At 38.7% G+C, this 26,546-nt stretch overlaps 1 protein-coding gene across 2 annotated transcripts in view; it reads left to right on the top strand.

The window, feature by feature from the left end:
* MCEE (methylmalonyl-CoA epimerase) overlaps positions 1–26,278 on the top strand; it is a 29,232-nt gene extending 2,954 nt beyond the window's left edge. For both annotated transcript variants that reach the window (XM_043554850.1, XM_043554851.1), the window contains exons 2-3: positions 6,181–6,518; positions 25,979–26,278. In XM_043554850.1, the coding sequence (XP_043410785.1) occupies positions 6,181–6,518; positions 25,979–26,131 (491 nt within the window). In that variant the 3' untranslated portion in view covers positions 26,132–26,278. The remainder of the gene's footprint in view (positions 1–6,180; positions 6,519–25,978) is intronic.
* The last annotated feature ends 268 nt before the right edge of the window (positions 26,279–26,546 follow it).

Below are 26,546 nucleotides of genomic sequence, written 5' to 3'. Positions count from 1 at the left end.
AGAATATATAGTATATACATTACATACAATGTACAAAACATGTGTTAATCAACTGTTTATGTTATCAGTAAGACTTCCAGTCAACAGTTACGTTTTGGGGTAGTCGAAAGTTACATGTGGATTTTCAACTGTGTTGGGGGTTGGCACTCTTAACCCCCCCATTTTGTTCAAGAATCAACTGTATTTCCATATTGTGCAACCATCACCACTATCCATCTCCAGAACTTTTTCATCATCCCAAACTGAACCTCTATACCCATTCAACAATAACTCCCCCATTATCCTCTTCCCCTAGCCCTGGCAACCACTGTAAAACTTTCTCTCTATGAATTTGACTACTCCAGATGCTGTATATACAATATTATACCTTTGCATATCTTGTTTGAGGAAACGTAACACATTTAGAAAGCCAGTCATCAGAAGTGGCTTCAAGATGGTTGGTGAGAAGACCATATATTTTGAGCATTCAACAAGTGGATTTCACAGCATCGTATAATATTTTTGAATTGTACAATATTCATCCTTTTGTGACTGGCTTATTTCACTTAGAGTGTTTTTAAAGCATGACACTTATGTGTCAAAACTTCATTCCTTTTTAAGGTTGACAAATATTCCATTGTAAGTGTACACCACATTTTATAATTTTCATCTGTCAGTGGACATGGGTTATTTCCACATTCTGGCCATTGTGAATAATACATGTATGAACATGGATATATAAATATCTCTTCAAAAGCTGGTTTTCAGTAGTGGGATTGCTGGATCATGTGGTAATTTTATGTTATGACTCCATCTTTAAGGAACATAATACTTCACAGAAAAATAGGAGAAGCTCAGAAAAACGAATGCTGTCAAGCACACACAGTAAATTCCAGTTTGGCTTGCAAAGGATTGGCTTCGTGAAAAGGTTAGTTTTAAAAATGGAAGTTGAACCAATTAGGAGACAACAGTGGCCAAGTTATAGGACTATGAGGAGACATTTACTTTTATTATGGAGTCATGTGTAAGTGGGGTAACAGAAACATGGTCTGTTTGCTGACTGTGATGAATAAAAAGTTATTCCTGACCATAGTTTTAAATAGGTCGAAAATATTATATGATGCTGTGAAATCCACTTGTTGAATGCCCAAAATATGTGGTCTTCTTACCAACCATCTTGAAGGCACTTCTGATGATTGGCTTTCTAAATGTGTTACATTTCCTCGAACAAGATATGCAAACGTTCAGACTTAACAACTTATTACATGTTCTAAATTAGATTATGTAAAGTTTGTACAACTTTGAAAATATGTACACTTCAAATGGGTGATCCTTATAGTGTATAAATTATATCTCAATAAGATGTTAGCAAGACCTTATTACAAGTGATTGTCACAATTCTGTGAAACTTTATGTACAAATTTAACATACAGTGTCTTTAAACAGTAAGAACCATTAATGCATTTGAGTATAGACCCTTCCAACTAAACCTTTACTTATTTGGAGCCAATGTTTGGAAAGCCTGGTGTCTGAAATAAATGGATGGAAGGAAATGCAATGTTATTTTTAAGTCACGGCATTAACAGTATTTAGCAAGAGCCATATTGAGGGACAGATAGGAGTCAGAGTTAACACACACACCATATTTGGTAACATATCTATTTCTTGCATATCAGATTTCCTGATATGTGGACATTATTTGTTTTATAAATCTGTAGATACTCATCTTTGCAATCCTATTGGATTTTAACGCTCCTGTTTTAAAATATCTGATGTATTTATTCATATATTTGTACATTGTAGTTTATTGTGAAACTATGTGGAATAGTCACAAATTACACATTATAGAGTTCAAAGTAATGCAGTTGTACCTTTCTGAGATGGAAGACAGAGAAACATAAAGCTACACTTGTAAATTCCAACTAGTCAGAGGTCAACCTTAAATAAAAATATCTTTTAAAAGTTGCCAAGGACTTGGGGCTCCTGGATGGCTTAATCAGTTAAGCATCCAACTTCGGCTCAAGTCTTAATCTTGTAGTTCATGAGTTTGAGCCCTGTGTCAGGCTCTGTGCTGACAGCTCGGAGCCTGGAGCCTGCTTCAGAGTCTCTCTCTCTCTCTCTCTCTCTCTCTCTCTCTCTCTGTCCCTCCCCTGCTCGTTCTCTGTCTCTCTCAAAAATAAACAATAAATATTTTTTAAAAGGAAACCTTTTAAAATAAAATAAAAGTTGCCAAAGGCAAAGGAGAAAGTATAACTTTTTAAAGGTTCACAGACTTTTCAGAAATCATTTTTTATTAAGTGTCTACAAGGATCTATATCACGGTACCCCTTTATTCCAGGTTTCCTGCTCCAGTTTGCTTGGTCTACAGAATTTCACATTTTGCCCATAGCATCATCCCGTTGTTGTTGTTTTAAGGTAATTCACATAACACAAAAATTCTTGAATGTACAATTTAGTAGCATTTATTACATTTATCATGTTGTGCAACCTTCACCTTTATTTATTCCAAGACATTTTCCCCACCCCAAAAGGAAATCTCATGCCAATTCAGTCAATCCCCATTCCCTTCTCCCTCTAGCCCTTGACAACCACTATCCTGCTTCTTGTCTCTGTGGACTTCCCCATTCTGGATATTTTATATAAATGGAGTCATACAGTATATGACCTTTTATGTCTGACTCTGTCACTTCACATAATGTTTTCAGGGTTCATCCATGTTGTATCATTGCTTCATATTCATTGTATGGATAATATTCCATTGTATGGCTATGAATCATCTCCCATAGCTTGGCTATTGGGGAATAGTGCTGTTGTGAACATTTGTGTCCAAGTTTCTGTTTAAGTCATGTTTTCAATTATTTTAGGTACCTAGGAGTGGAATTTCTGAGTCATATACTAATTGTATATTTAACTTTTTGAGTTTTCCAAACTGTTCCATGGCAGCTCTATCATTTTACATTCTTACCAGCAATGTAAAAAGCAGATTCCAATGTCTCCATATCCTCATCAACAGGTTTTGTTATGGGTATGAAATGGTATCCTGTTGTGTTTTTGATTTGCTTTTCTCTAATGGCTATGATATTGAGGATCTTATGTGCTTTTGGCTATTTTTATGTTTTTAACCCTTCATTTTTAAAAAATTTATTTAAGTAATCTCTATGCCAATGTGGCATAGAATTATTGAATTCTTACCAGCATCCCTGTGTTTATTTTTACTCTATTCCTAAGGCTCAAATAAAACCAATATAGTGATGTTTCTTTTTTCAAACTAGTTTACATTTCTAGAGATAAGATAAGCCTGTAGAGCCACAAAGTCTTGACTTTTACATTACATAAAGATGTTATTATCTATTTTTCCTAACATAGAGTGAAGATTCATTTTATGTTCTATTAAAAAGAAACAGAACCAGTCATTCCAATAAACTTTTTCCTTTTCTCCCATTTCCAAATGGTAAGGTGGTTATGGAGAAAGACAGGCTATACTGAGGCTTCTAATGACATGGCTTGCTTGGACTTCCTTTTCAGTGCCAGAGGTTTAGAAATGTCTCCCAAAAAACTGGTACAGTATGTAAAACTTTACCTTTGCTTGGACACTTTGTTTGTTCCTTTGATATTTCTTTATGTCCCATTGCTAAGTAATAGGATGCCTGCCAAGGAAATACCAGTTGCCCCATCTCTTGTAGAGATAATACTGGTAAGGACAATTCAGAAATACCTAGACTCCGTATTTGACATACTCTTAAAATTTCACAGAGCAAAGGACTTATCCATTTTATTCTAAAGCTCATTGGCCCTACCTACCGTGTTTTTTTTTTTTTTATAATACAAATACTTCTGTATCGAACTTTTGTTGTAAAATGCACAGATAGTAGAGATGCAAAGAAAAAAGGAAAGAGCAGTTTGACCAATGATTTTTTAGTTCTCATTTTTTAAATTTTAATTTTATATAGAACACAAGCAGGGGAGAGGGGCAGAGGCAGAGAGAGAGAGAATCCCAAGCAGGTTCCATGCCCAATGCAGTGCCTAGTGTGAGGCTCAAGTCCACGACCCTGGGATCATGACCTGAGCCAAAATCAAGAGTCAGCCACTCAACTGACTGAATCACCCAGGTGTTCCGGTTGTTAGCATTTTAAAAATTCACTACCACTGTGCCCTTGAGATAGTTTCTGCATGCCACTCAGCAAACAATTATTGTATGTCAGTAACAATAAGAATGGCTGAATTTGTTGTGCACCTGTTATATATATCTGGCACTGTATTATATTTTTTACATCAAATGTCTATACAACAAACTTAACAAGGTAGATGTTTGGTAGGTAGTACCAGAATTTTTTAAAAACTGAAATAAAATACAACAGAGTAGAAAATATCAGAGCACATCACACCTATTGAGGATTAGGTATGCCTTTCATGAAATTTACTTTCAATTGTACATTTATGTATGTGCTTACTAAGTTAGCATACGCTTGAATTTCATAATAAAATGAGTCCATAGAACTGGGCTGTGTCAACCTATTGATAATGACAACCTTTGGATATTTCAGTAACCAATAATACAGGCTTGAGCATACCAGAAGACTATCTTAGGTGGAATTTTGCCTTCTGCTGACCTATGATGCATCACATTTGTCAAGCAGAGTACCATGCACTGGTTACCAGTCCCAGAGGAGGAATCTAAACACTTCTGCCCATTGCATCTTGGTATCAGAGTCCATCAGAGATGGAACAATGCTTTACTTACATAGAAATGAGATAGGGCAAGATTATCTTTAATGGTGGGTTTGGTCCACCATCACCAATGGGTCTCTCCCAGTGGTCAGTGCAGGACAGTTTGCGCACGCCCCTCTTGTGTCACAGTACAAAGAACCCTGTTCCCTCTCTGCAGAGGACCACTATAACAGGTTTGCCGTATGATGCACACACGTTAAACTGAGACAAAAGAGCACTCACTGAGTCTGGAAGAGGGAAAGATATTCCCAGCACAGTGTGATACACAGGCTGTGTGGGCTCTTTTTCGGTAAAAAGGAATTAACTATTTTTTAGCTCTGTGATACTAAGTACTATTTAAAGTATATTCCATTAAGAGCTAAACCTAATTGTTTAGAATATGTGTTCTTCAATATGCTATTTTGTACTTTTTTTTAATTAAGTGATGGAGTTTTACAAGATTATTCTTAGACCTCATATATGTATACAGTTTTCATCTTGGGGAGAATCCGGCTCTTAAAGTCCAGTGTTTTGGGAACTGGGGAAACAGTAATCCACAGGGAGGACACATTATAGGTCTCTTCAGTTTCTTAATGAAAGAAGTTTCTTCACATTCAGAAGCAATTCTTCTCGTCTTCAAAATTATAAAAAGAAGCAATAAGAAAAAACTGGTCTCAGAGGGAATTCTCATAAGTTTAAGGATCCTCTTAATGTTTGCTTGTCTTTCTTTTCTTTAGTAATCATTAAAATAAAATCTTATTAAAGAGCACTGTAATGGGCATGGTTTTAATACATATTGCAGAATATAAGACAAAAAATTGGTTATAGGTAGAGGAGAAAATTGCTTGTTCTCATCATTAAATGAGTATTGTGTTCCTGTCAGCTTCAAACTTACCCCTTGTGAAATACAGAGAATAGCAAGTTATTCTTTTTTTAAAATTTTTTAATGCTTATTTTTGAGAGAGAGAGAGAGAGAGAGAGAGAGAGAGAGAGAGAGAGAGAAAACGAACGTGAGTGGGGGAGGGGCAGAGAGAGAGGGAGACACAGAATCCAAAGCAGGCTCCAGGCTCTGAGCTGTCAGCACAGCCCAACAAGGGGCTCAAACTCATGAACGTGAGATCATGACCTGAGTTGAAGTCACACACTTAACCCATGGAGCCACCCAGGTGCCCTGCAAGTCATTCTTAATGCTGTGTAGCTGTCCTTGAAGTATTATCAATAAATAGAAATTGTTATGAAAAATGCCATCTTTGTTTTAAATCTAAAAAGCTCACAATTAGTTTTTTAATTCCAGACAGTTGTTTCATGGCAGAGTGAGTAATTTTGACGTCATTTTTCCATTAAACTCCCCAATTTAATTTCAGTAATTAAAACCAGAATATGTATATAAATAATGTTTATATGTATTAGTCATTTAGTTTTTTTTTTTTTTTAATTAATTTAATAAATCCATCAATTCTCAAGAAGGCTATCAATGGCTGTTCAATTTTTCAGGGCTTTTTTCCAGACTTCAGACTTCAGCTCCGAAAGTAAAAGCTCTTTCCACATCACAGTCCTCGCATCAAGTGGCAGGTCCTGTGTGGAACCTGGGTCGACTCAATCATGTAGCAATTGCAGTGCCAGACTTAGAAAAAGCCAAGGCATTTTATGACAATGTTCTGGGGGCCCAGGTAAGTGAGGTGGTCCCTGTTCCTGAGCATGGTGTATCTGTTGTTTTTGTCAACCTGGGAAATACCAAGATGGAACTGCTTCATCCACTGGGAAATGACAGCCCAATTGCAGGTTTTCTGCAGAGAAACAAGGCTGGAGGAATGCATCATGTCTGCATTGAGGTATTTTATTTTAATGTTTGGTGTTTCCAATTTCTCTTACAAAGTGTCTTTTACATTTTAAGACCATGTATTGTCACTGTCATCAGAAACTGGTAGTAAGTTATTTAAAGGGAATGATAATTCTGGTCTTACTCAAAGGTAGATCTATCAGTATATTCTCTTGCCCTATAGAAAATTATAAATAATAATAATAACATCTTTTATTGAATTCTGGATTTAATGGCCACAATAAAGGCCACCAAAGCTGCCAAAACAGATTTACATCTTTGCTGTAGTGTTTATTGATTATACATGACCTTCCATATAATAGGAATACAGCTGCTTTCACTATCACAAGGTGATTAGAAGAAGCAGGTGAAAAGACTTTATACAGTAATAATTTCCGTATATATGCTAAGTATTCTTATGATTGTTTTCTATCCTTAAAATTCTAATACCTTGTTCCTTATTACAAAAGCAGTACATTTTCCATTACTGACCGTGATTTTTAAGACCTTTCAATCTCATCTGCTTACAATTCCCAAGAAAAACTTGAAATGTTAGATAAGAATATTCTCATTAGAGAGCCTGTATCTGTAGATATTCATGTTCAGATAACTGCCTTTTGTAATATCATCGATACTAATTATGCTTTGGTTTAAATTATTTTGATAGGACAATTCTTTTGATAAAAAAGAATGGCATAATTAATAAGTAGGCCTCGTTCCTAATGTAGAAAACAAAGGGGTTGACTGTAGAGTGAACTCAAAGGTTTATTCAGTTCATATTACAAACATATTTGAGAACCTACAATGTGTACTGTACTGAGAGTGGGATTTAGCGAAGAAGAAATGGACTGTGCTCACAGTGAGGAGGGGCAGCTGTTTAAACAAGCAATTACAGTATCCTTTGATAAGGAGAATTAACATACATGTCTTCTCGGTAACACAAATGAGGGAAAGGTTGATTGCCCCTGGCAGGTGGAAGAGGTGAGAACACACCACAGGGCATGAGTTATAATGAATGTGAAGGAATTCCCCAGGTCCACAAGAGGAGGAAGTATTCCAGGCAGAGGGAATAGCATATGGAAAGGAATAGAGTTACCGTAACAACTGGCATTGAGTCCTTTGGCTGTGTACGAAGTACTCGATGTGTATTATTTTCTTTAATTTTCATCGCTATTCTATGAGCTACTCTACTCACCTTCCTCAGGTGAGGAAACAAGAGACTTGAGCAGTTAACTTTTTTATTTTTTATTTTTTTAAATGAAAACATTTTTTAAATGTTTATTTTTGAGAGAGAGAGCAAGCGAGCACAAGTGGGGGGAGGGGCAGAGAGAGAGGGAAACACAGAATCTGAAGCAGACTCCAAGCTCTGAGCTGTCAGCACAGAGCCCAGCGCGGGGCTCGAACCCACCAACCATGAGATCATGACCTGAGCTGAAGTCAGACACTTAACTGACTGAGCCACCCAGGCACCCCTGAGCAGTTAACTTACCATAGACAAGTTAGTAGTAAGTGGCAAGGCTGAGGTTCAAACCCAGATTTGTTCTGATTCCAGGATCTGTACTGTTGGCCATGGTGCCAGATTGCCTTCATTGTATTGGTTGAGTTTATTTTTTATTTTTTATTTTTTTTAATTTTTTTTTTCAACGTTTTTATTTTATTTTTGGGACAGAGAGAGACAGAGCATGAACGGGGGAGGGGCAGAGAGAGAGGGAGACACAGAATCAGAAACAGGCTCCAGGCTCTGAGCCATCAGCCCAGAGCCTGACGCGGGGCTCGAACTCCCGGACCGCGAGATCGTGACCTGGCTGAAGTCGGACGCTTAACCGACTGCGCCACCCAGGCGCCCCTGTATTGGTTGAGTTTAAAATTTGAGGTAAGGGAGCCATAAGATGGTATTATTTATTGTTAATATTTAACCTTTACCCCCTTTTTTAGGAGTTTAATTTTGGCTGCCGGTCTTTATTTTAGTAGACTTGAGGGTTTGTTTAAGACCTCTCCAGGATGAGGGGCGGCTGGGTGGCTCAGTCGGTTAAGTGTCCGACTTCGGCTCAGGTCATGATCACACAGTCAGTGAGTTTGAGCCCCACGTTGGGCTCTGTGCTGACAGCTCAGAGCCTGGAGCCTGCTTCGGATTCTCTGTCTCTCTCTCTCTCTGCTCCTCCCCCACTCATGCGTGCTCTCTCTCTCTCTCACTCTTTCTCAAAAATAAATAAAGCATGAAAAAAATTAAAAGAAAAAGACCTCTCCAGGATGAGAGGCAGGATCATAAACCTTTGAATTCACTCTTCCCTCTCCCACACTACAGTGTCTGTGTCCTACATCAGAGAGCCCATGTCTTCAAAGGAAGCTGCTATGTGAGTTAGTTCAGTTTAAGTAAGAATAGTGGAAGTTCAGTAATGTAACGGCAAATTCAAAAGTACAGATTAAAAGGGGGAAATAAAAATGTATAGCACTATAAAATGAAGGTGTGTAATAGGAGAAGGTGTGAAAAGTTAGTTGTTGCTACGTTAGCATGACACCCCTCTCCCTGCCATTGCTCTCTGTTCTTTGTAAAAATTAAAGTGGCTTAACTAGATCGATCGATCGATCAATAGATAGGAAATAGGTAGATAGGTAGGTAAGTAGATAGAATGATTTTTTTTTTCTGTTCTCAGTCTAAAAGCTAAGTGTCCTAGAGGCGAGTCCTGTAAGGAAAGGATCTGGAAATTACACATATCACTCCTGTTCATGTCCCGTTGGCCCAAGCTTAGTCACATGGTATGGTTGGCTGCAAGTGCAGTCTGAGTCAAGCAGCTATGTGCCCTGCTAAAACTTGGGCTGTTGCTATAATTAAAAGGAGGAAAAGGTGGGGCACCTGGGTGGCTCAGTCAGTTAAGCATCGGACTTCGGCTCAGGTCTGATCTCACTGTTTGTGAGCTCGAGCCCCTTGTCGAGCTCTATATTGACAGCTCAGAGCCTAGAGCCCGCTTCAAATTCTGTGTCTCCCTCTCTCTCTGCCCTTCCCCTACTCGCACTCTGTGTGTGTGTCTCTCAAAAATAAATAAACATTAAAAAAATTTTTTAAAAAGGAGCAAGAGGAGAATGCATGTTGGAGACCACCAATCTATGCTGCACTTGGTAATTTAAAAAAAATGGTATTGCCGAGATAGCATGACCCTTTTTCCGAATGAAGATATGCTATAGGATGTTAGCATTAGAGAGTTAGTGTTACCTGCTGCAGCAGTATGTGAGATCAAGTTGTCATCACATGCAGGGGTTTGATTCCCTGACTCACCAAATGGAACAAAATTCCCTGCCTATACTTGAACAGGACACATTTTTGATGAATAAAGCCACTGAGATTTCAGGGTAAATTATTTTAGCACAGTGTAACCTAGTCTATTCTGGCTAATACAACTTGGGTCTGAAATTGCCTTCTACTGAAAGTACAAAAAGGGATAGAATTGGTCAGAAAATACTTCCTTGGTCATTAGAGTTACTGTTGCTGATACGCATTATCCCACAACTTTGGGGTGGCAAACAGCAACTATTTGATTTTGGTTAGGATTTTGTGGGTTAGGAGTTTGGGGGAAGGCTCTGCCTGGCAGTTCTAACTTGGGCTCTCTCACGTGCTTGCAGTCAAATACTGGCTGGGGCTGCAGTCATATGAAGGCTCAACTGGGCTGGGCATCCCACATGCCTCACTTGAGGTGGCAGTTGATTCCAGCCAGCAGCTGGTTGCTCAGCCCAGCTTTCCGATAGGAGCACCTGTGTGTAACCTATTCATCTTCACCTGCTGATAGTAGTTTAAGGATAGTCGGACTTCTTTTTGTTTAAGGTTTATTTCTTTTTGAGAGAGGGAGAGCACGAGTGCAGGAGGGGCAGAGAGAGAGGGAGACAGGATCTAAAGCAGGCTCTGTGCTGACAGCAGAGAGCCTGATGCAGGACTCAAACTCATGAACCGTGTGATTATTACCTGAGTCCAAATAGGATGCTTAACCAACTGAGCCACCCAGGCACCCTGGGATCGTTGGACTTCTTACTGCACAGTTGGTTTCCCCCAGAGTGAGTGTCCCAGGAGAGCCAGGCAGGACCATATAGCCATTTCTGTCCTAGTCTCAAAAGGCCCACAGCAGTCTTGGTCATAAACTTTTCAGGCAGATCAACTATGTGGGAAGAGGACAAAGACCCTACCTCTTGATGGGAGGAGCAGCAAAGAGTCCGTGGACAACTTTTAAAAGTGTATAGCTGGGGCGCCTGGGTGGCGCAGTCGGTTAAGCGTCCGACTTCAGCCAGGTCACGATCTCGCGGTCCGTGAGTTTGAGCCCCGCGTCGGGCTCTGGGCTGATGGCTCAGAGCCTGGAGCCTGCTTCCGATTCTGTGTCTCCTTCTCTCTCTGCCCCTCCCCCGTTCATGCTCTGTCTCTCTCTGTCTCAAAAATAAAAAACGTTAAAAAAAAAATTAAAAAAAAAAAGCGTATAGCCATCAATATACTAATGTGCTCTAAACAAAAGGACAATGTGGAAAACTTTTAAATGCTGTAGAATGATTTTATGCTCAACTAGCCAGAGGTGGGAACCAACAACATTCTCATATGCATGAGGAAGTGACCTATTTAGCCTTTGTAAATGTAAAGAGACTTGAGCTTGGTGCTTGATAAGGTAGAAGATGATAAATATCACATAAACAAAAACCAGAGACTTCAGCTTTTCCTGTTTTGGGAATAGACAGCATTCAGAAATGTGTCTTCTGAAAATGCTCGTAATCTTCTATTTTATGGCCCATAGCCATTTATTTCTTAACGCCATTCCTTCTTTTAAAATTTTTTTTTTCAACATTTATTTATTTTTGGGACAGAGAGAGACAGAGCATGAACGGGGGAGGGGCAGAGAGAGAGGGAGACACAGAATCGGAAACAGGCTCCAGGCGCTGAGCCATCAGCCCAGAGCCTGACGCGGGGCTCGAACTCACGGACCGCGAGATCGTGACCTGGCTGAAGTCGGACGCTTAACCGACTGCGCCACCCAGGCGCCCCCATTCCTTCTTTTAAAATGTTAAATCTACCCCTTCAGAGAAATGACTTTCTTTGTAATTATCACAAGGATGCTTTATGTTCTTTTTCACTGAGACCTCACATAAAATCTCTGGTTTAGCAGGTTGTCTCTTATGGGTGTGTATCATAGCTCTTAGTTGACTTAACAGAGACTTTATTTTTTCATTTTTAGTTTTTAAATATAATTTATTGTCAAGATGGCTAACATACAGTGTATACAGTGTGCTCTTGGTTTTGGGGGTATATTCCCGTGAGACTTAACAGATTTTAGACAAAAATGTACTTTTTCTCGTACGTAGATTAGTATCTCACCCACTACCAACATTTTTCTGGCAAAGTTGGCTTTTGCTTTCCATTTTTTCTTGTAAGGTTTGCCCACATTTCTTACACTTGTGTGGTTTGTCTTTCACTAGAGGAAGTTTGGAAGTCTTCTCTTGCTTATGTGTGGACCAGGTAGCCAGCTGTTTCCTGGCACAACTTGTATTGATGGTGCCCATGTGCACTTCCTGCCTTCTGCAGGCCCCTCCCTGAGGAGATGGTTCTGGTATTGAGAATAGGCTGTGCTTTCACTAAAGAACTTCACTAAAGAACTTGCCCAGACAGCAAGATGTATCATGGTGCAAGCCTTTCTTGTTCAGCAAATTTGTATTAAGGTTTCAAAATGTTTTTTAATGCTTCCATGCTAGTTGGTTAAACAGCTCCTGCTCTAAACCTCCTGAGTAACATCCCTCTTCCAGAAGGACCCTTCCCTGAGACCCCTACACTCCACACGCACACACACACACACACACACACACACGCGCAGAGACACACACGCACAATTCATCTCCTAAAGGGTTAACACGTTCAGCAGGGGTCTTCCAGTACTCCGATCCTCAGTGAGGTCCCCCCATTCTATTTGGTTGGTGTCTTTGTCTATGTTATATTGCTGGTTGTTGAGTATTTTCGGTTTCACTCTGATCTTCACTGTATTAGCTGCTGGGGACGCGTAGCTGAGTGGCCCACTTGCTTCATGTGTTCACAACATGCCCTGCATTTTCCACAGAGGATTAGTGGTGACTGACCAAAATGCAGCTTATAAGAAATAAAACAAGGACAGTAGTAATAGTGCAAATTAGAACAAAAGGAAATGTAAGGCAAGATAAAACTAAAGGTAAGATTAGTGCACCTATTTGCTTTGCCAAATAATGCTTTGTAGTGGCCAAAACAAATGAGAAAATGAACAGTATTCAAAATAATTATGGCTCCTTCTCCCTTCCTTCTTTTCCTGTACAATTCAATCTTGAAAACGTTAGGTAGGGCACTCCCTTGTTTGGGGGGAGAGCCGAAGTAGCCCAAATCAGGGTGTGTTGTGGCCAGAGTAGGGTAAATAGAGCATCTTTAGGTGGGAGATGCCTGCCATGGGAAAGCCAGAGACCAAGTAGGATGGCCATGCCTGGGGAGGTCCAGCTCAGGGTGCAGTATTTGAGCAGAGTGGGGTGGGGGTCGTACCTGCAGGGAGGCAGCTCAGCTTCAGGTGTCAGAGTGAGAAGGTCATCAGCATGGAAGGCTAACCTAGTGTAGGCCTGTGGAGGATGACATTCATGGGGGTGGGGGGAGCATCATGGAGTGTAAGAGCCTGAATAGGGTGAAGGAGGCATTAACACCGTGTGTGTGTGTGTGTGTGTGTGTGTGTGTGTGTGCGCGCGCGCGCGCGTGTGTGTAGGGGGTACCCAGCATGGGGAATCAGGGCCTGGCTCCTGTGAGGAGTGCATCAGTACAGGGGGAAATGGTGACTCAGTGTGGGGAGCTGAAGCCAAGTGGGATAGTGCATGTTGTCACATGGGGTGGCCTGATATGGGGAGCAAGGGCCTGACCAGGGTGAGGTAGACATCCACATGGGGTGGCAGCAGATATAGGGAGTCAGAGCTCAAACAAGGAGTGAAGGGTATGCATACATCAGGACAGTTCTGTGCAGGAAGTTGGGGCCCAGGCATGGTGAGGAGGGCTTAAAGTAGGAGTGCCTGAACCCAAGTGGGTCAGGAGGCTTCCACATGGGGCCTGGTAACATGGCGTGGTGACTGGGAGCTCAGGGGGAGTGGGAGGTGCAGCCAGGTGAGGAGTCAGGGGACACACCTGCGGTGAAGAGTGCATTGCTGAGGGAGGTACAGCAGCAGGGATAGGGGCTGATTTCTTAGAGGGTTTAATGAAATAAGTAAGTACAGTGAAAATCATGGGAGTCAGGTTTCCCAGTCAAGAAATGGCATTACAAGCACAGAAAGGATATTGGATTTCATCTGGAGATAATCCTCACTGCACCAGACTGATGGGGAAAAGCACATGATAAAAATGTTACTTAAAAAATAAGACAGGACTAGGGTGCCTGAGTGGCTCAGTTGGTTAAGCATCCAACTTCAGTTCAAGTCATGCTTTCACGGTTCATGAGTTCGAGCCCCACATCAGGCACTGTGCTGGCAGCTCAGAGCCTGGAGCCTGCTTTAGATTCTGTGTCTCCCTCTCTCTGTACCCCTCCCCTGCTCATGCTCTGTCTTTCTCTTAAAATAAATAAACATTAAAAAATTTTGGGGGGGGTGGTGCCTAGGTGGCTCAGTTGGTTAAGTGCCTGACTTCGGCTCAGGTTATGATTTTACAGTTTAATGTTTAATAAACATTAAAAAAATTTTTTTTAATTTTTTAAATAAGACAGGGGCACCTGGGTGGCTTAGTCAGTTAAGTGTCTGACTCTTTTTATTTTTTCATTTTTTTTAATGTTTATTTATTTTTGAGAGAGAGAGACAGAGCAGGAGCAGGGGAGGGGTAGAGAGAGAGAGGGAGTCACAGAATCTAAAGCAGGCTCCAGGCCTTGAGCTGTCAGCACAGAGCCTGACATGGGGCTTGAACCCACAAACCACAAGATCATGACCTGAGCTGAAGTTGGTCACTTAACCAACTGAGCCACCCAGGAGCCCCAGTGTCTGTCTCTTAATTTCAGCTCAGGTCATGATCCTCATGGTTTGTGAGATCGAGCACTGACCTTGCAGGGCCTGCTTGTGATTCTCTCCCTCTCTCTCTGTTCGTCTCCTGTGGGCTTTCTCTCTCTCTCTCTCTCTCTCTCTCTCTCTCAATAAACATTAAAAAAAAAATAAGATACAGGGGTACCTGGTTGACTCAGTTGGTTAAGTGTCTGAATTTGGCTCAGGTCATGATCTCGCCGTTCCTGAGTTCCAGACCCATGTCAAGCTCTATGCTGACAGCTCAGAGCCTGGAGCCTGTTTCAGATTCTGTGTCTCCCTCTCTCTCTCTGCCCCTCCCCTGCTTGTGCTCTGTCTCTCTCTCAAAAATAAATAAACATTTCAAAAAATAATTAAAAAAAGATACAGCGTAAAGAAATGTAGCAGTTTTATTTTCTGAGTGGTCCCATAATGGATGACTTTTTTTTTTATTTGTTTGTTTTTATAGATCTTTTGCCATTGAGCATATATTATTTATGAAAGAAAAATTGTAAGGCTAGTAAGACAACTTATTTTTTGCATGCTGAGGAGTGTCTGTTCTTCAACCAAGAAGGCAGAAAATTCTGTTTTTTAAAAATTTCCATTCTCTTTTTGGCTTTATGATAAGCCCTAGGGAATAGCTAAGCTCCGCCAGTGAATTGTATGTCGCCAGTTCCCAGATGTGGGAGTTTCATTTAAAGATAACATTTCCAGAGACCAAACAAAAAAAGGGGGCAGTGTGATGAGGTTTTAAACTTTCTGTGTTATTAAGTAAGGAAAAAATTTTAACTTCCAACTACAGCTAAAATCATTTTGTAAAACTAAGAGCAATATATTACCAAGAAAAAATAAAGAAGGAAAAGGAAAGATCCTCTTGAAATAAGAGAGTCCTATCAATTAAACAAATGTGAAAGCTGAGGTGACATATGCGCTTCTGAAATAATTCTCAAGAATACACAGGAACCCTCTGAACTCCATGCGAAGTGAGAACATTGTGAAGTTTGCATAATTTAGTTAGTTTTTAATTTGGGGGGAAAAGACAGTTGAAACAAATATTTTATCCAGGCTTTTAATTTTAACTGTCATGGATTTATATCAATTTGAAGATTAAATTTCATTCATTGTTGATATCATTTAGCATCATAATTTTATATAAAATAAAAAGCCTATATTTTTGAAATTAGTCAAAACATGCATCCTTGAAAGTAGCACATTACTCCGTGCATTACTCAAAGTAGAATTATTGAATTAGTATTGTTGTATACCTGACTTTAATGTGACATTGTATGTTAATTATACTTCAATAAAAACTTTTTTTTAAGCAGCACATTATTGTTCATAAAATTTTGTCACTGAGAATTATAGACCTTAAGATTTTTTTTGATTTCTTTTTGTCTTTTTTTAAGTAGGCCCATGCCCAACGTGAGACTTGAACTCCCACCCCTGAGATCAAGGGTTGCATGCTCTACCAACTGAGCCAGTCAGGGACCCCCCCATATCTTAAGATTTTAAAAAAAGATGTTATTTAGTTCAACTCCTTGCCTTGAAGCAAGTAAGATTGCATTGACATTTTCAGATGAGGCAGTTAAGGACCAGAGTATAAGAGATTCTGAATTCTAATTGTGACAGTCTGAACATCTTTTATTTGGAGTATTGTCACTCTTAATTTACAAATGACAGGAGAAAATCAAAATAAATTTCCAGATACCAGGTACAATCCCATGACCACTACCACTAAAAGGAAAAAAAAAGAAAAGAAAAGAAAAGAAAAGAAAAGAAAAGAAAAGAAAAGAAAAGGGAGGGGGGAGGGAAGGGAGGGAGGAAGGAAGGAAGAAGGAAAGAAAAGGAAAGAAAGAAGAAAGAAAGAAAAGAAAAAAGCCAATAAGTTGAAATCAATAGCCCAGATTTTCACCAGTGGCATTTAAGGTCTTATGGAATTATAAGATGCACAACTGTAATTGTACAAAGGACTGTAAAAGGAAAAATTTGTAGATGGCTTATTATTGACTGTCATTTTTATTACTTAGGGGGAAAGACTTAATTTCCCAATTCAAGTTGCTTTGCATTTATTATAACCTTAAAGTAGATAATGCATCTACTTTCAATTCAGAAAATTAAAACATTTTCATTTCATTCTTTTTATAACTGCCAAGCAAAACATTAGGAGTACTTCTAAAGAATTGTAAAGTTTATAGCAACACTGTAGCAGAAGGATAAATGTGGTAGAGGTCTTTAAAATCAAAATCAGTAATAGAAACAGTAACAGAAATAGAAATTGATGCTAGTGCAATGTTAATTCGGCATTTTTTCAAAACATAAATCTAACTTATTAAATCTTTTATACACACACACACACACACACACACACACACACACACTGTCAATTTGGTTTCCATACAACACCCAGTGCTCATCCCAACAGGTGCCCTCCTCAATGCCCATCACCCACTTTCCCCTCTCCCCCACCCCCCATCAACCCTCAATTTGTTCCCAGTATTTGAGAGTCTCTTATGGTTTGCCTCCTTCCCTCTCTGTAACTTTTTTCCCCCCTTCCCCTCCCCCCTGGTCTTCTGTTAAGTTTCTTAGGATCCACATAGGAGTGAAAACACAGTATCTGTCTTTCTCTGCCTGACTTATTTCACTTAGCATAATACTCTCCAGTTCCATCCATGTTGCTACAAATGGCCAGATTTCATTCTTTCTCATTCCCAAGTAGTATTCCATTATATATGTAAACCACATCTTTTTTATTTATTCGTCGGTTGATGGACATTAACTTATTAAATCTTAGATGTATTTATTGGATTAAGGGATATTGAAGAAGCAGTATACTAAAAACTGAGATGCAATATCAGAATTGTAGATATTTGTACTTGGGTAGAATGTTCTTTAATGAAAATATCCATGATCATATTTAGCATAGAAGTTATCAAAAGGACACTGAAAAAAGTCATGATTCTGTTATGAAATATTTCAAACATACAAGAAGTAGAAAAAAAATGTAATGCACTCCCATATTCCCATCACCCAGATTCAACAGTTTTCAATATCTTGGCACATTTGCTTTATTATTTTTTTCCTTAAACTAAAAGTCCTTCACAACATGTCATTTCACCTTTATGTAGTTTGTGTCTCTAAAAAATTAACCATGATGACATTATCATATTGATCAAAATTAAAAATAAATCTTTTGTCACCATCATAAATAATAGTCCATAAATCAGATTTATCAGATTAATTCACAAATGTCTCTAGAGTTGACTTGTTCTAATCAAGACTTAAACAGTGTCCATTTATTACAAATGATTGTTAATCACTTTAGGTCCTTTTTAAAAAAAAAAAATTAACATCTTACTAGTATAGTACATTTGTCATGATTAATGAACCAAATTGATAACATTATTATTACCTAAAATCTATGCTTAGATTTTCTTAGTTTTTACCCAGTGTCCTTTTTCTGTTCTGGGATCCCATCCAGGATCTCACAGTACATTTAATTATCATGTCTCCTCATGCTCCTCTTGCCCGTGACAGTTTCTCAGAGTTTCCTTGTTTTTGATGACCTTGATATTTTTGAGGATTACCAGTTACTTTGTAGAGTCCCTCAACTCTCATGAGACTTTTTTCTCATGATTAGATAGACTTGGGTTATTGATTTTTGGGAGGAAGACCACAGAGGTAAAGTATCTTTCTCATCACATCACATCAAGGGTATATATTATCAACATGACTTACTACTGTTGATACTGCCCTTCATCCCCTACCTGAGGCAATGTCATCATGTTTCTCTACTGTAAAGTTACTCCCTCCCCCCCCCCCCCCCATTCTCCATAATATAAACTTTGGGAGGAAGTTACTATGTGAGGCCAGTGCTGAAGGCATGGAGAATTATGCTCCATCTTTTTGATAATTCCATAAATCACTTGAAATTTTTGTGAATGGAAGATTTGTCTGTTCTTCCCCACTTATTTACTCAATTATTCATTATTCAGCAATTTACTTAGTGATTCAGACATTTATTTGCATCAGTGAGGATGTATAGGTATTTATACTTCGGATTATAATCCAAAACTACTTTGTTTTGTTGCTCAAATTGTTCCAGTTTATCAGAGGGGCACTTTGGGTTGGCTCCTGTGTCTCTGATATACCCCGTCTTTTTTGTTTGTTTTCCTCCCACACCTGCTTACTTTCTGGTACTATAAGATGTTCCAGACTCATCAGCTGTATTCCCTGCCCTAGCCTAGAACCAGACATTTCTCCAAGGAGCCCTGGTTCATTTTACTAGAGAATGGTATTAGAAACCAAGATCTGAGCTCTGTATGTGCTTGTTGCTACTAGAGTGTCACTGTTTCTTGGCCTTTTGAGCTAACAGCAAGGGTATATATGTGTATATATACATATATCTATAGATTTTTCTCTATATAACCAGATAGAACTTACAAGATTTATATATAGCATACTCATGAACTCATGAGTTTATACTGATGTTTCCAACTCTAACCCATTACTACATGGATCACTGTAGCCTTCTTTGTTCATAACTGCCCATTGCAACAGTGAGAAACTTGGCTCCCACCATCTGCTATCCATTTATTTAATTGTTCAATTTCAGTATGGATATATAATGGCTATATTTGTTTCCTAGGGATGCTATAATAAATCACCATAAACTTGGTGGCTTAAAACCACAGAAATTTACCTTCTTAGAAAGTTCTAGAGCCTAGAGTCCAAAATCAATAGGAAGAAATATGGAAGAAGAAAAAGAACAAAACAGTGTAGATCATAAGAGAGAGATGTAGAACATGGTCAAAGGTTTTATCAGAGTATAGTTGGAATCCCGGAAAAAGAGGAGAAGAAAACATAAGTAATAATTGAAGAAATAGTCTACAAGTACATTACCAATCTGAAGTAAGACATCAACCCACAAATTCAGGAAGCTCAGCAACCCCAAGTAGGGTAAATTCAAAAAACAGTACCTGAGCACACTATGATCAAGCTGAAAGCCAAAATGAAGAGAAAAATCTTAAAAGCAATCAGAGGGGGGAAAAAAAAGACAACAGAAATGATGAAATAACATAATATGTAATGACACTTTTTTAACATACAAAACCCCCTGCCAATGTAGAATCCTAATTGTAGCTGAGTTAACAGAGGCCAGGTTTATCCCTTTGCCTCAAACAAACAAAAAATCTGACATTAGACAGCACAACTCATTGATTCATGAAAGAAGGGAAACAAGATGAGCCCTGCAGTTTTCCAGCTTACTGGCTGGAGAGAGTTTCCAGGCTGCAGTATAGGAAGGGGGAATCCAAGTGAAGGTTAGCAGTCTCCCTGAGTTGAGGAGATAGAAGTTGAAGTCTGGGGAGGCCATGGGGATTGAGTTTGCAGTATAAAGTACAGGAAGAGAGAGCTCCAGAAAGAGTTTTCCAGAGATCTGCAGTACTTCTCAAGTCTTCATCTGAGTATTGAACAGTGCATGTGAGGAAGCTACCTGAGCCTGGGAGTAGAACCCTTTGAAAGCATCAGAATAATCCTTATGCCAGTTGGGCCAGTTTGTGTTCTTACCCACCATAGTGGAAGTTCTTGTAATTTACGGGATGTTGGGTAGAGTATTTAGAAGGGTTTTGCCTTATCAGTGAGGAAAATCAGTCCTAGATTCAAGGCTGCTCTGTCCTTCAGTAAGTGAATGGGTAAATAAGTTGGTACATCCAAACAGTGGATTATTTTCAACACTGAAAAAAAGTAAGCTATCAAGCCATGAAAAGTCATGGAGGAATCTTAAGTACATATTACTAGTGAAAGAAACCAGTCTGAGAAGGCTACGTACTGTGTGTGACATTCTGGAAAAGGCAAAACTGGAGACAGTAAAAAGATCAGCGGTTCAAAGCGCGGGTCGGGGGGAGAGGAGAGAAAGGATGAATAAGCAGAGCACAGAGGATTTTTAGGGCAGTGAAAGTACCTTGTGTGATACCGCAGTGATGGGTACATGTCATACATTTGTCCAAACCTGTAGAATGTACAATACCAAAAGTGACCCTATGGTGAACTGCACTTTGGGTGATAATGCTGTCAGTATAGGTTCATCAGTTGTAACAAATGTACCACTCTGGTGGGGTGTGTTGATAATGATGGGAGCTATGCATGCATGTGGTCAGAGATTATATGAATAGGAAATCTCTGTACCTTTGCTCACTTTCGTGAACGTAAAACTGCTTTTAAAAAGATAGTTTAAGACAAAACAAAAACGCTGTCATTCTAGAATTCTGAACTTGATGAAAATATCCTTCAACAATGAAAGTGAAATGGAAACATCTTAAACGAAAATGAGAGGATTCCTGTCCAGTAGACCTGCGCTATAAGAAATACTAAGGAAGTATTCAGGATGTATATTTAGTATTCATCCCTTCAGGATGAAGGGAAATAATACCAGATGAAAATTCAGATCTTTACAAGGATCGAAGAGTACTAGACATGGTAAATTTGTAGGTTAAAATAACAACTTTTTTCTTACCTCAAATTATCTAAGAGACAATTGACATGAAGTTTTTTAAATGTAGAGTTTATAACAGAATAAATAAGTGTAAAGGACGGGAATTGGGCAAATGGAAGTATCCTGTTGTAAGTTTCGTATATGTGCATTGGTGGACTAATAAGATTAAAATATGAATTGTAAACTCTAGAACAACCATGAAGAAAATTAAACAAGGGAAAACTAAAATATAACATAAAATAAAAAGTACAAAAATACATGTTTTTTTTCCAAGTTTTATTTAAATTACAGTTAACATACAGTGTAATCTTACTTTCAGGTGTAGAATTTAGTGATGTAGCATTTAGAACACCCAGTGCTCATCACAAGGGCCCTCCTAATCCCCATCACCTATTTAACCCATCCCCCTCCCCCTCCCCTCTGGTAGCCATCAGTTTGTTTTCTGTAGTTATGAATTTGTTTCTTGGGGTCGCCTGGGTGGCTCATTCCATTGAGTGACTGACTCTTGATTTCTGCTTAGGTCATGATCCCAGGGTTGTGGGATTGAGCCCGGCGTCTGGCTCCATACTGAATGTGGCACCTGTTTAAGATTCTTTCTCCCTCTGCCCCTCTCCCCCACATGCTCGCTCTCTCTCTCTCTCTCTCTCTCTGTCTCAAATAAAAATTTTTTAAAAATTGGGGGGATGGCACTTGGATGGCTCAGTTGATTGAGCGTCTGACTTTGGCTCAGGTCATGATCTCACACGGTTCATGATTTCTAGCCCCGCGCTGGGCTGTCTGCTGTCAATGAAGAGCCCGCTTCAGATCCTCTGCCCCCCTCTCTCTCTGCACTTCCCCCACTCATGCTCTCTCTGTCAAAAAATAAATAAACATTAAAAAAAATTTTTTGTAAGAGTCTGTTTCTTGGTTTTCCTCCCCCCCCCCCAAAATGCATGTTCAACCAATAGAAGTCAAGAAAGAAAGAATGAAGTATTAATGAGACAAAAAAATGAGATGGTAAACAAATTCAACTGTATGAATGTTAATTAAATGTAAATGGATTAAACATTAATTAAAATGCAAAGTTTATATATCTGGATTTTTAAAAACCCCATACATTAAAAAAAATCTATACATCTGCAGATGAAATTAAGAAAACCATTCCATTTATAATAGCATCAAAAGAGGAAAATACTTAGGAATCAGTTGAACAAGGGAACTGCAGAAATTGTACTGGAGCCTGTTTCAGATTCTGTGTCTGCCTCTCTCTCTACCCCTCCCCCACTCACTCTCTGTCTCTTTCTTCTTCAAAAATAAATAAACATTAAAATTTTTTTTTAAATCTTAAAGAAAATTTGTCATGCATCAGATGACTATTGTTAGGGAGGCAACATTCTCTAAATTGATACATGGAGTTAATGTAAGCCCTATCAGATTCTGGCTGGCATTTTTGCAGAAATGAACAAACTAATCTTAAAATTCACATGGAAACGCAAGGGATCCCAAATAGCCAAAACAATCTTGAAAGAGAAGAACAAAGTTGGAGGATTCACACTTGCTGATTTCAAAACTTTATACAATGCTATAGTAATCAAAATGGTGTGGTACAAGGATAAGGATAGACATACAGATCAATAGAATAGAACTGAGAGTCAAACATAAATCCTCATATTTACAGTAAGTTTTCAACAAAGGTACAAAGACCATCCAATGGGGAAAGACCAGTCTTTTCAACAGATGGCATTTAGGACAGCTGGATAGCCACATGGTCACACCATATGTTTGATATGATTTAAAGATTTATAAGATTCTTTTGATGGTGGGGACACAATCATTGACACTCCGGTAGATGAAAGGCAAAACTGTTCTTTAGAGCTCCAAATGACAACGCTGCCATGTAGGCCACGTGGGATTGCACCTGGGACAGAGTAACAGCAAGCTGCAGTTGTAGGGGGCAGCTTAATGAAGCAAATGTGTTGGGGTTAGCTTTCATAGGCTCCCTTCAGCCTGGTTAATTTGAATAATTCTGTGGGTTCTGGGGCATATGGACTGTACCTGGTTGTTTGGTACTGTCTCTGGAGCAATTAAAGTGGCCACATAATGGCCCTAGAGTGTGAGAGCCTGATAAGGGAGATGGTTGAGAGGTGGCCTTTTATCAGTTGTTCAATAACTGACCAGCCTCTAGCCAGGGACTCAGAACTGGGTCAAGACAGCATTTCAAAAAAGCTTAAAGCTGTATTACACCATATATACAACTTAACTCCAAATGGGTCAAAGACCTAAATGTAAAAAGCTAAAACTATAAAGGTCTCAGAAAAAAAAAATAGGCATAAGTTTTCATGACCTTAGCTCGGCAATGGTTTCTTAGATACAACACCAAAAACATAACCAATAACATTGGCTTCATCAAAATTAAAATGTTTTGTGTAAAGACAATTCACAGAATGGGAGAGAAAATTTGCAAATCACATATCTGATAAGGGACTTATATCCAGACTTATATTCAAAGAACTTATGACTTGTCTTTATCCTTAATCTTTTGTCTGTTTGATAGTGAGTGAGTGAGTGAGTATCTCAGTGAGATACTGAGAGCTGTGGATGTTTACTTTTTATTTTTCAAGGTAGTATCATTAGGTACATGCAGAGTTGACATTGTTTTGTCATCTTGGTGGATTGTTCCTTTTATTTATAAGTTTTATCTGTATTTAGTGTATTTCACTTTAAATTTTGTTTTAGCTGATACTAATATTGTATCAACTTTCTTTTGGTTAATATTTGCCTGGTATATCCTTTTTCCATCCTTTTACTCATCTTTTATAGTTTTGTGTAGGTAAGTCTCTTCTAGAGAGCATATAATTGCAGTTTTTTATTGTTGGGTGCATATATCTCAGTAAACATATATCTTTTAAATTTTATATTCATTCTGACAATCTCATAATTCATTTAATTTTATAATTCATTTAATCTGTTTTCCATATTGGAACTTATTTTCTACTGTATCATATAGTATTTTCTTTTTACCTTTTTTTGGTTTTTGTTATTTTTCCCTTCTGCCTTTCTTTGGATTGACTAGCTTTTTTTCTTTTTTACATTCCTTCTGCTATTTTATGTAAAAAAATTTTTTTAATGTTTATTTATTTAATGTTTATTTTAATGTTTATTTATTTAAATTTTTTTAATGTTTATTTATTTGACAGAGAGCCTGAGCATGAGTGGGAGAGGAGCAGAGACAGAGGGAGACACAGAATCCAAAGCAGGTTCCAGGCTCTGAGCTGTCAGCACAGAGCCGGACATGGGGCTTGAACTCATGGACTATGAGATCATGGCCTGAGCCGAAGTCAGATGCTTAACCAACTGAGCCACCTAAGCACCCTTTCTCTTTTTTGATTTAGCTCAGTTTTGGTAGAATATGTCAATCTGTTCTCTTAATTTTGTTTTAATTTTTCTTAAATATCTCCACCAGTTCCTGCCATGTGCTTATATCTTCAAATGTCAATGGAAACTTGCCCATAAACTCAATCACCAAGCTCTCTTGTGTTCTATTGGCAATTTAGCATCTAACCATTGAAAAGGGTCTAGGTTTCCCTTCTAGCCTAAATGTTTATTAGTAGGGGAATGATTAGGTAACCTTTTTATTTTTATAAAGTAGTTTTTTTTTTTTTAAGTTTATTTATTCCCATTGGGGCGCCTGGGTGGCTCAGTTGGTTAAGCATTTGACTTCAGCTCAGGTCATGATCTCACAGTTCGTTAGTTCAAGTCCTGCATCAGGCTTTCTGCTGTCAGTGCAGAGCTTGCTTCAGATCCTCTCTCTCTCTCTCTCTCTCTCTCTCTCTCTCTTTCTGCCTCTGCTCACTCTGTCTCTCAAAATAAATAAATAAACTTTAAAAGTTAAAAAAAAAACCTATATTTTGAAAGAGACAGAGTGTGAGTGGGGGAGGGGTGGAGAGAGAGGATCCCAAGCAGGCTCCACACTCTCAGCCCAGAGCCAGATGCGGGGCTCAAACTCACAAATGGTGAGAGCATGACCTGAGCTGAAATCAAGAGTTGGACACTTAACCAACTGAGCCAGTCTAAGGAGGATGACTTTCCAAAATAGAGGAGAATCATTCTTTCATGAAGTATATAGAAACACATTTGCTCCTTTCTTAGCCTGCCAGTATATATGAAGAAAATAGAAATGATTGAGAGGAGAGTTATACAACTATAAATGTTTGGATTTTTCAGAATGGGGAAAAACATTTTGGTGGCAATTTAATAGTCATTTTCATATGTATGAAGTTTTATTTTTATTTATTTAATGTTTATTTTTAAGAGAGAGAGTGTGTGCGGGAGAGGGGCAGAGAGAGAGAGGGAGACACAGAATCCGAAGTGGGCTCCAGGCTCTGAGCTGTTAGCACAAAGCCAGACATGGGGCTAGAACCCATAAGCCGTGAGATCATGACCTGGGCTGAAGTCAGACATTTAACCGAATGAGCCACCCAGGCACCCCATGTATACCAAGTTTTAATCTCAAAAGTCATAACCTGGTGGTTTTTCAGGTGGGAGGTTTGGGGATCCAGGGAAGCACTCCTACCTTTTGAGTACCTACCACAGTCTGTGTCATAAACTCTTATCTGTTAACATTTTAATCTCTTGCCCATTTATATGGTAGGCCTCTTCTCTCTATTAAGAACCCAGGGCTCTTAAGAAAAAACAATATGTGCAGTATCACCAAGAGTACTTCTAGAAGAAAATATTATAAATTATACATTTTTTAGGCTACAAGGAGAAATGGTTAATAATGGTGAACATTCTTAAGCATTGTGGTTGCTCACCTATGGAAATCTAGCAACTTCTTTTACTTTTCTGGAAGCATTAAGCTGAAATTTTTTGAAAGTTTAAGGATGATTCTGCCTAAAGCTACTGGAGGAGATATTTTCTTCTTCAAAGTCTTGAGATACGTAAGATGCTATAATTTGGTATTTTTGTGATCTCAAATGTGTTATTTATTTCCTTTTCTCAAGGTGGATGATATAAATGCAGCTGTGATGGATTTGAAAGAGAAGAAGATTCGTATTCTAAGTGAAGATCCCAAAATAGGAGCACATGGAAAACCAGTGATTTTTCTCCATCCTAAAGACTGTGGTGGTGTTCTTGTGGAATTGGAGCAAGCTTGATTTATATTTGCAAGAAACTTAAAAAATTCCCATCAACATATACTGAAAAACCCCATCAAATTATACTCCAGCATTGAATTCTTCACTCCTTCTATCAATGAAAAGTTCAAAATTAAAAGCCAAATTAAAGAGATTTTTTAAATTATATGTACACATAATATATATTTGACATATTTGTTAATTTGGGTTTTTTTCTGATTTAGAGGAATCCTTGGTTATTAAATACTTAGGGAATATTAGTAAAATCATATTCATAGAAATAAATTTTTCCTGTCCAAAATGGGGTAACTGATTACAATATGTTACTGTGTGACAGCGTGTGTGTGTGCACGCGTGTGTCTGTGCATGCACATGCACATGTGTGTGAGGTGGGATGGAGTTATGAAATGATGCCTGACAGTTGCATAGCTACATA

Source organism: Prionailurus bengalensis, chromosome B3 (assembly GCF_016509475.1).
Source record: "Prionailurus bengalensis isolate Pbe53 chromosome B3, Fcat_Pben_1.1_paternal_pri, whole genome shotgun sequence".
In the NCBI taxonomy this organism is placed as follows: Eukaryota; Metazoa; Chordata; class Mammalia; order Carnivora; family Felidae; genus Prionailurus; species Prionailurus bengalensis.
The sequence above is the reverse complement of the archived record's forward strand: the minus strand, read 5'-3'. Positions and strand labels throughout refer to the sequence as shown.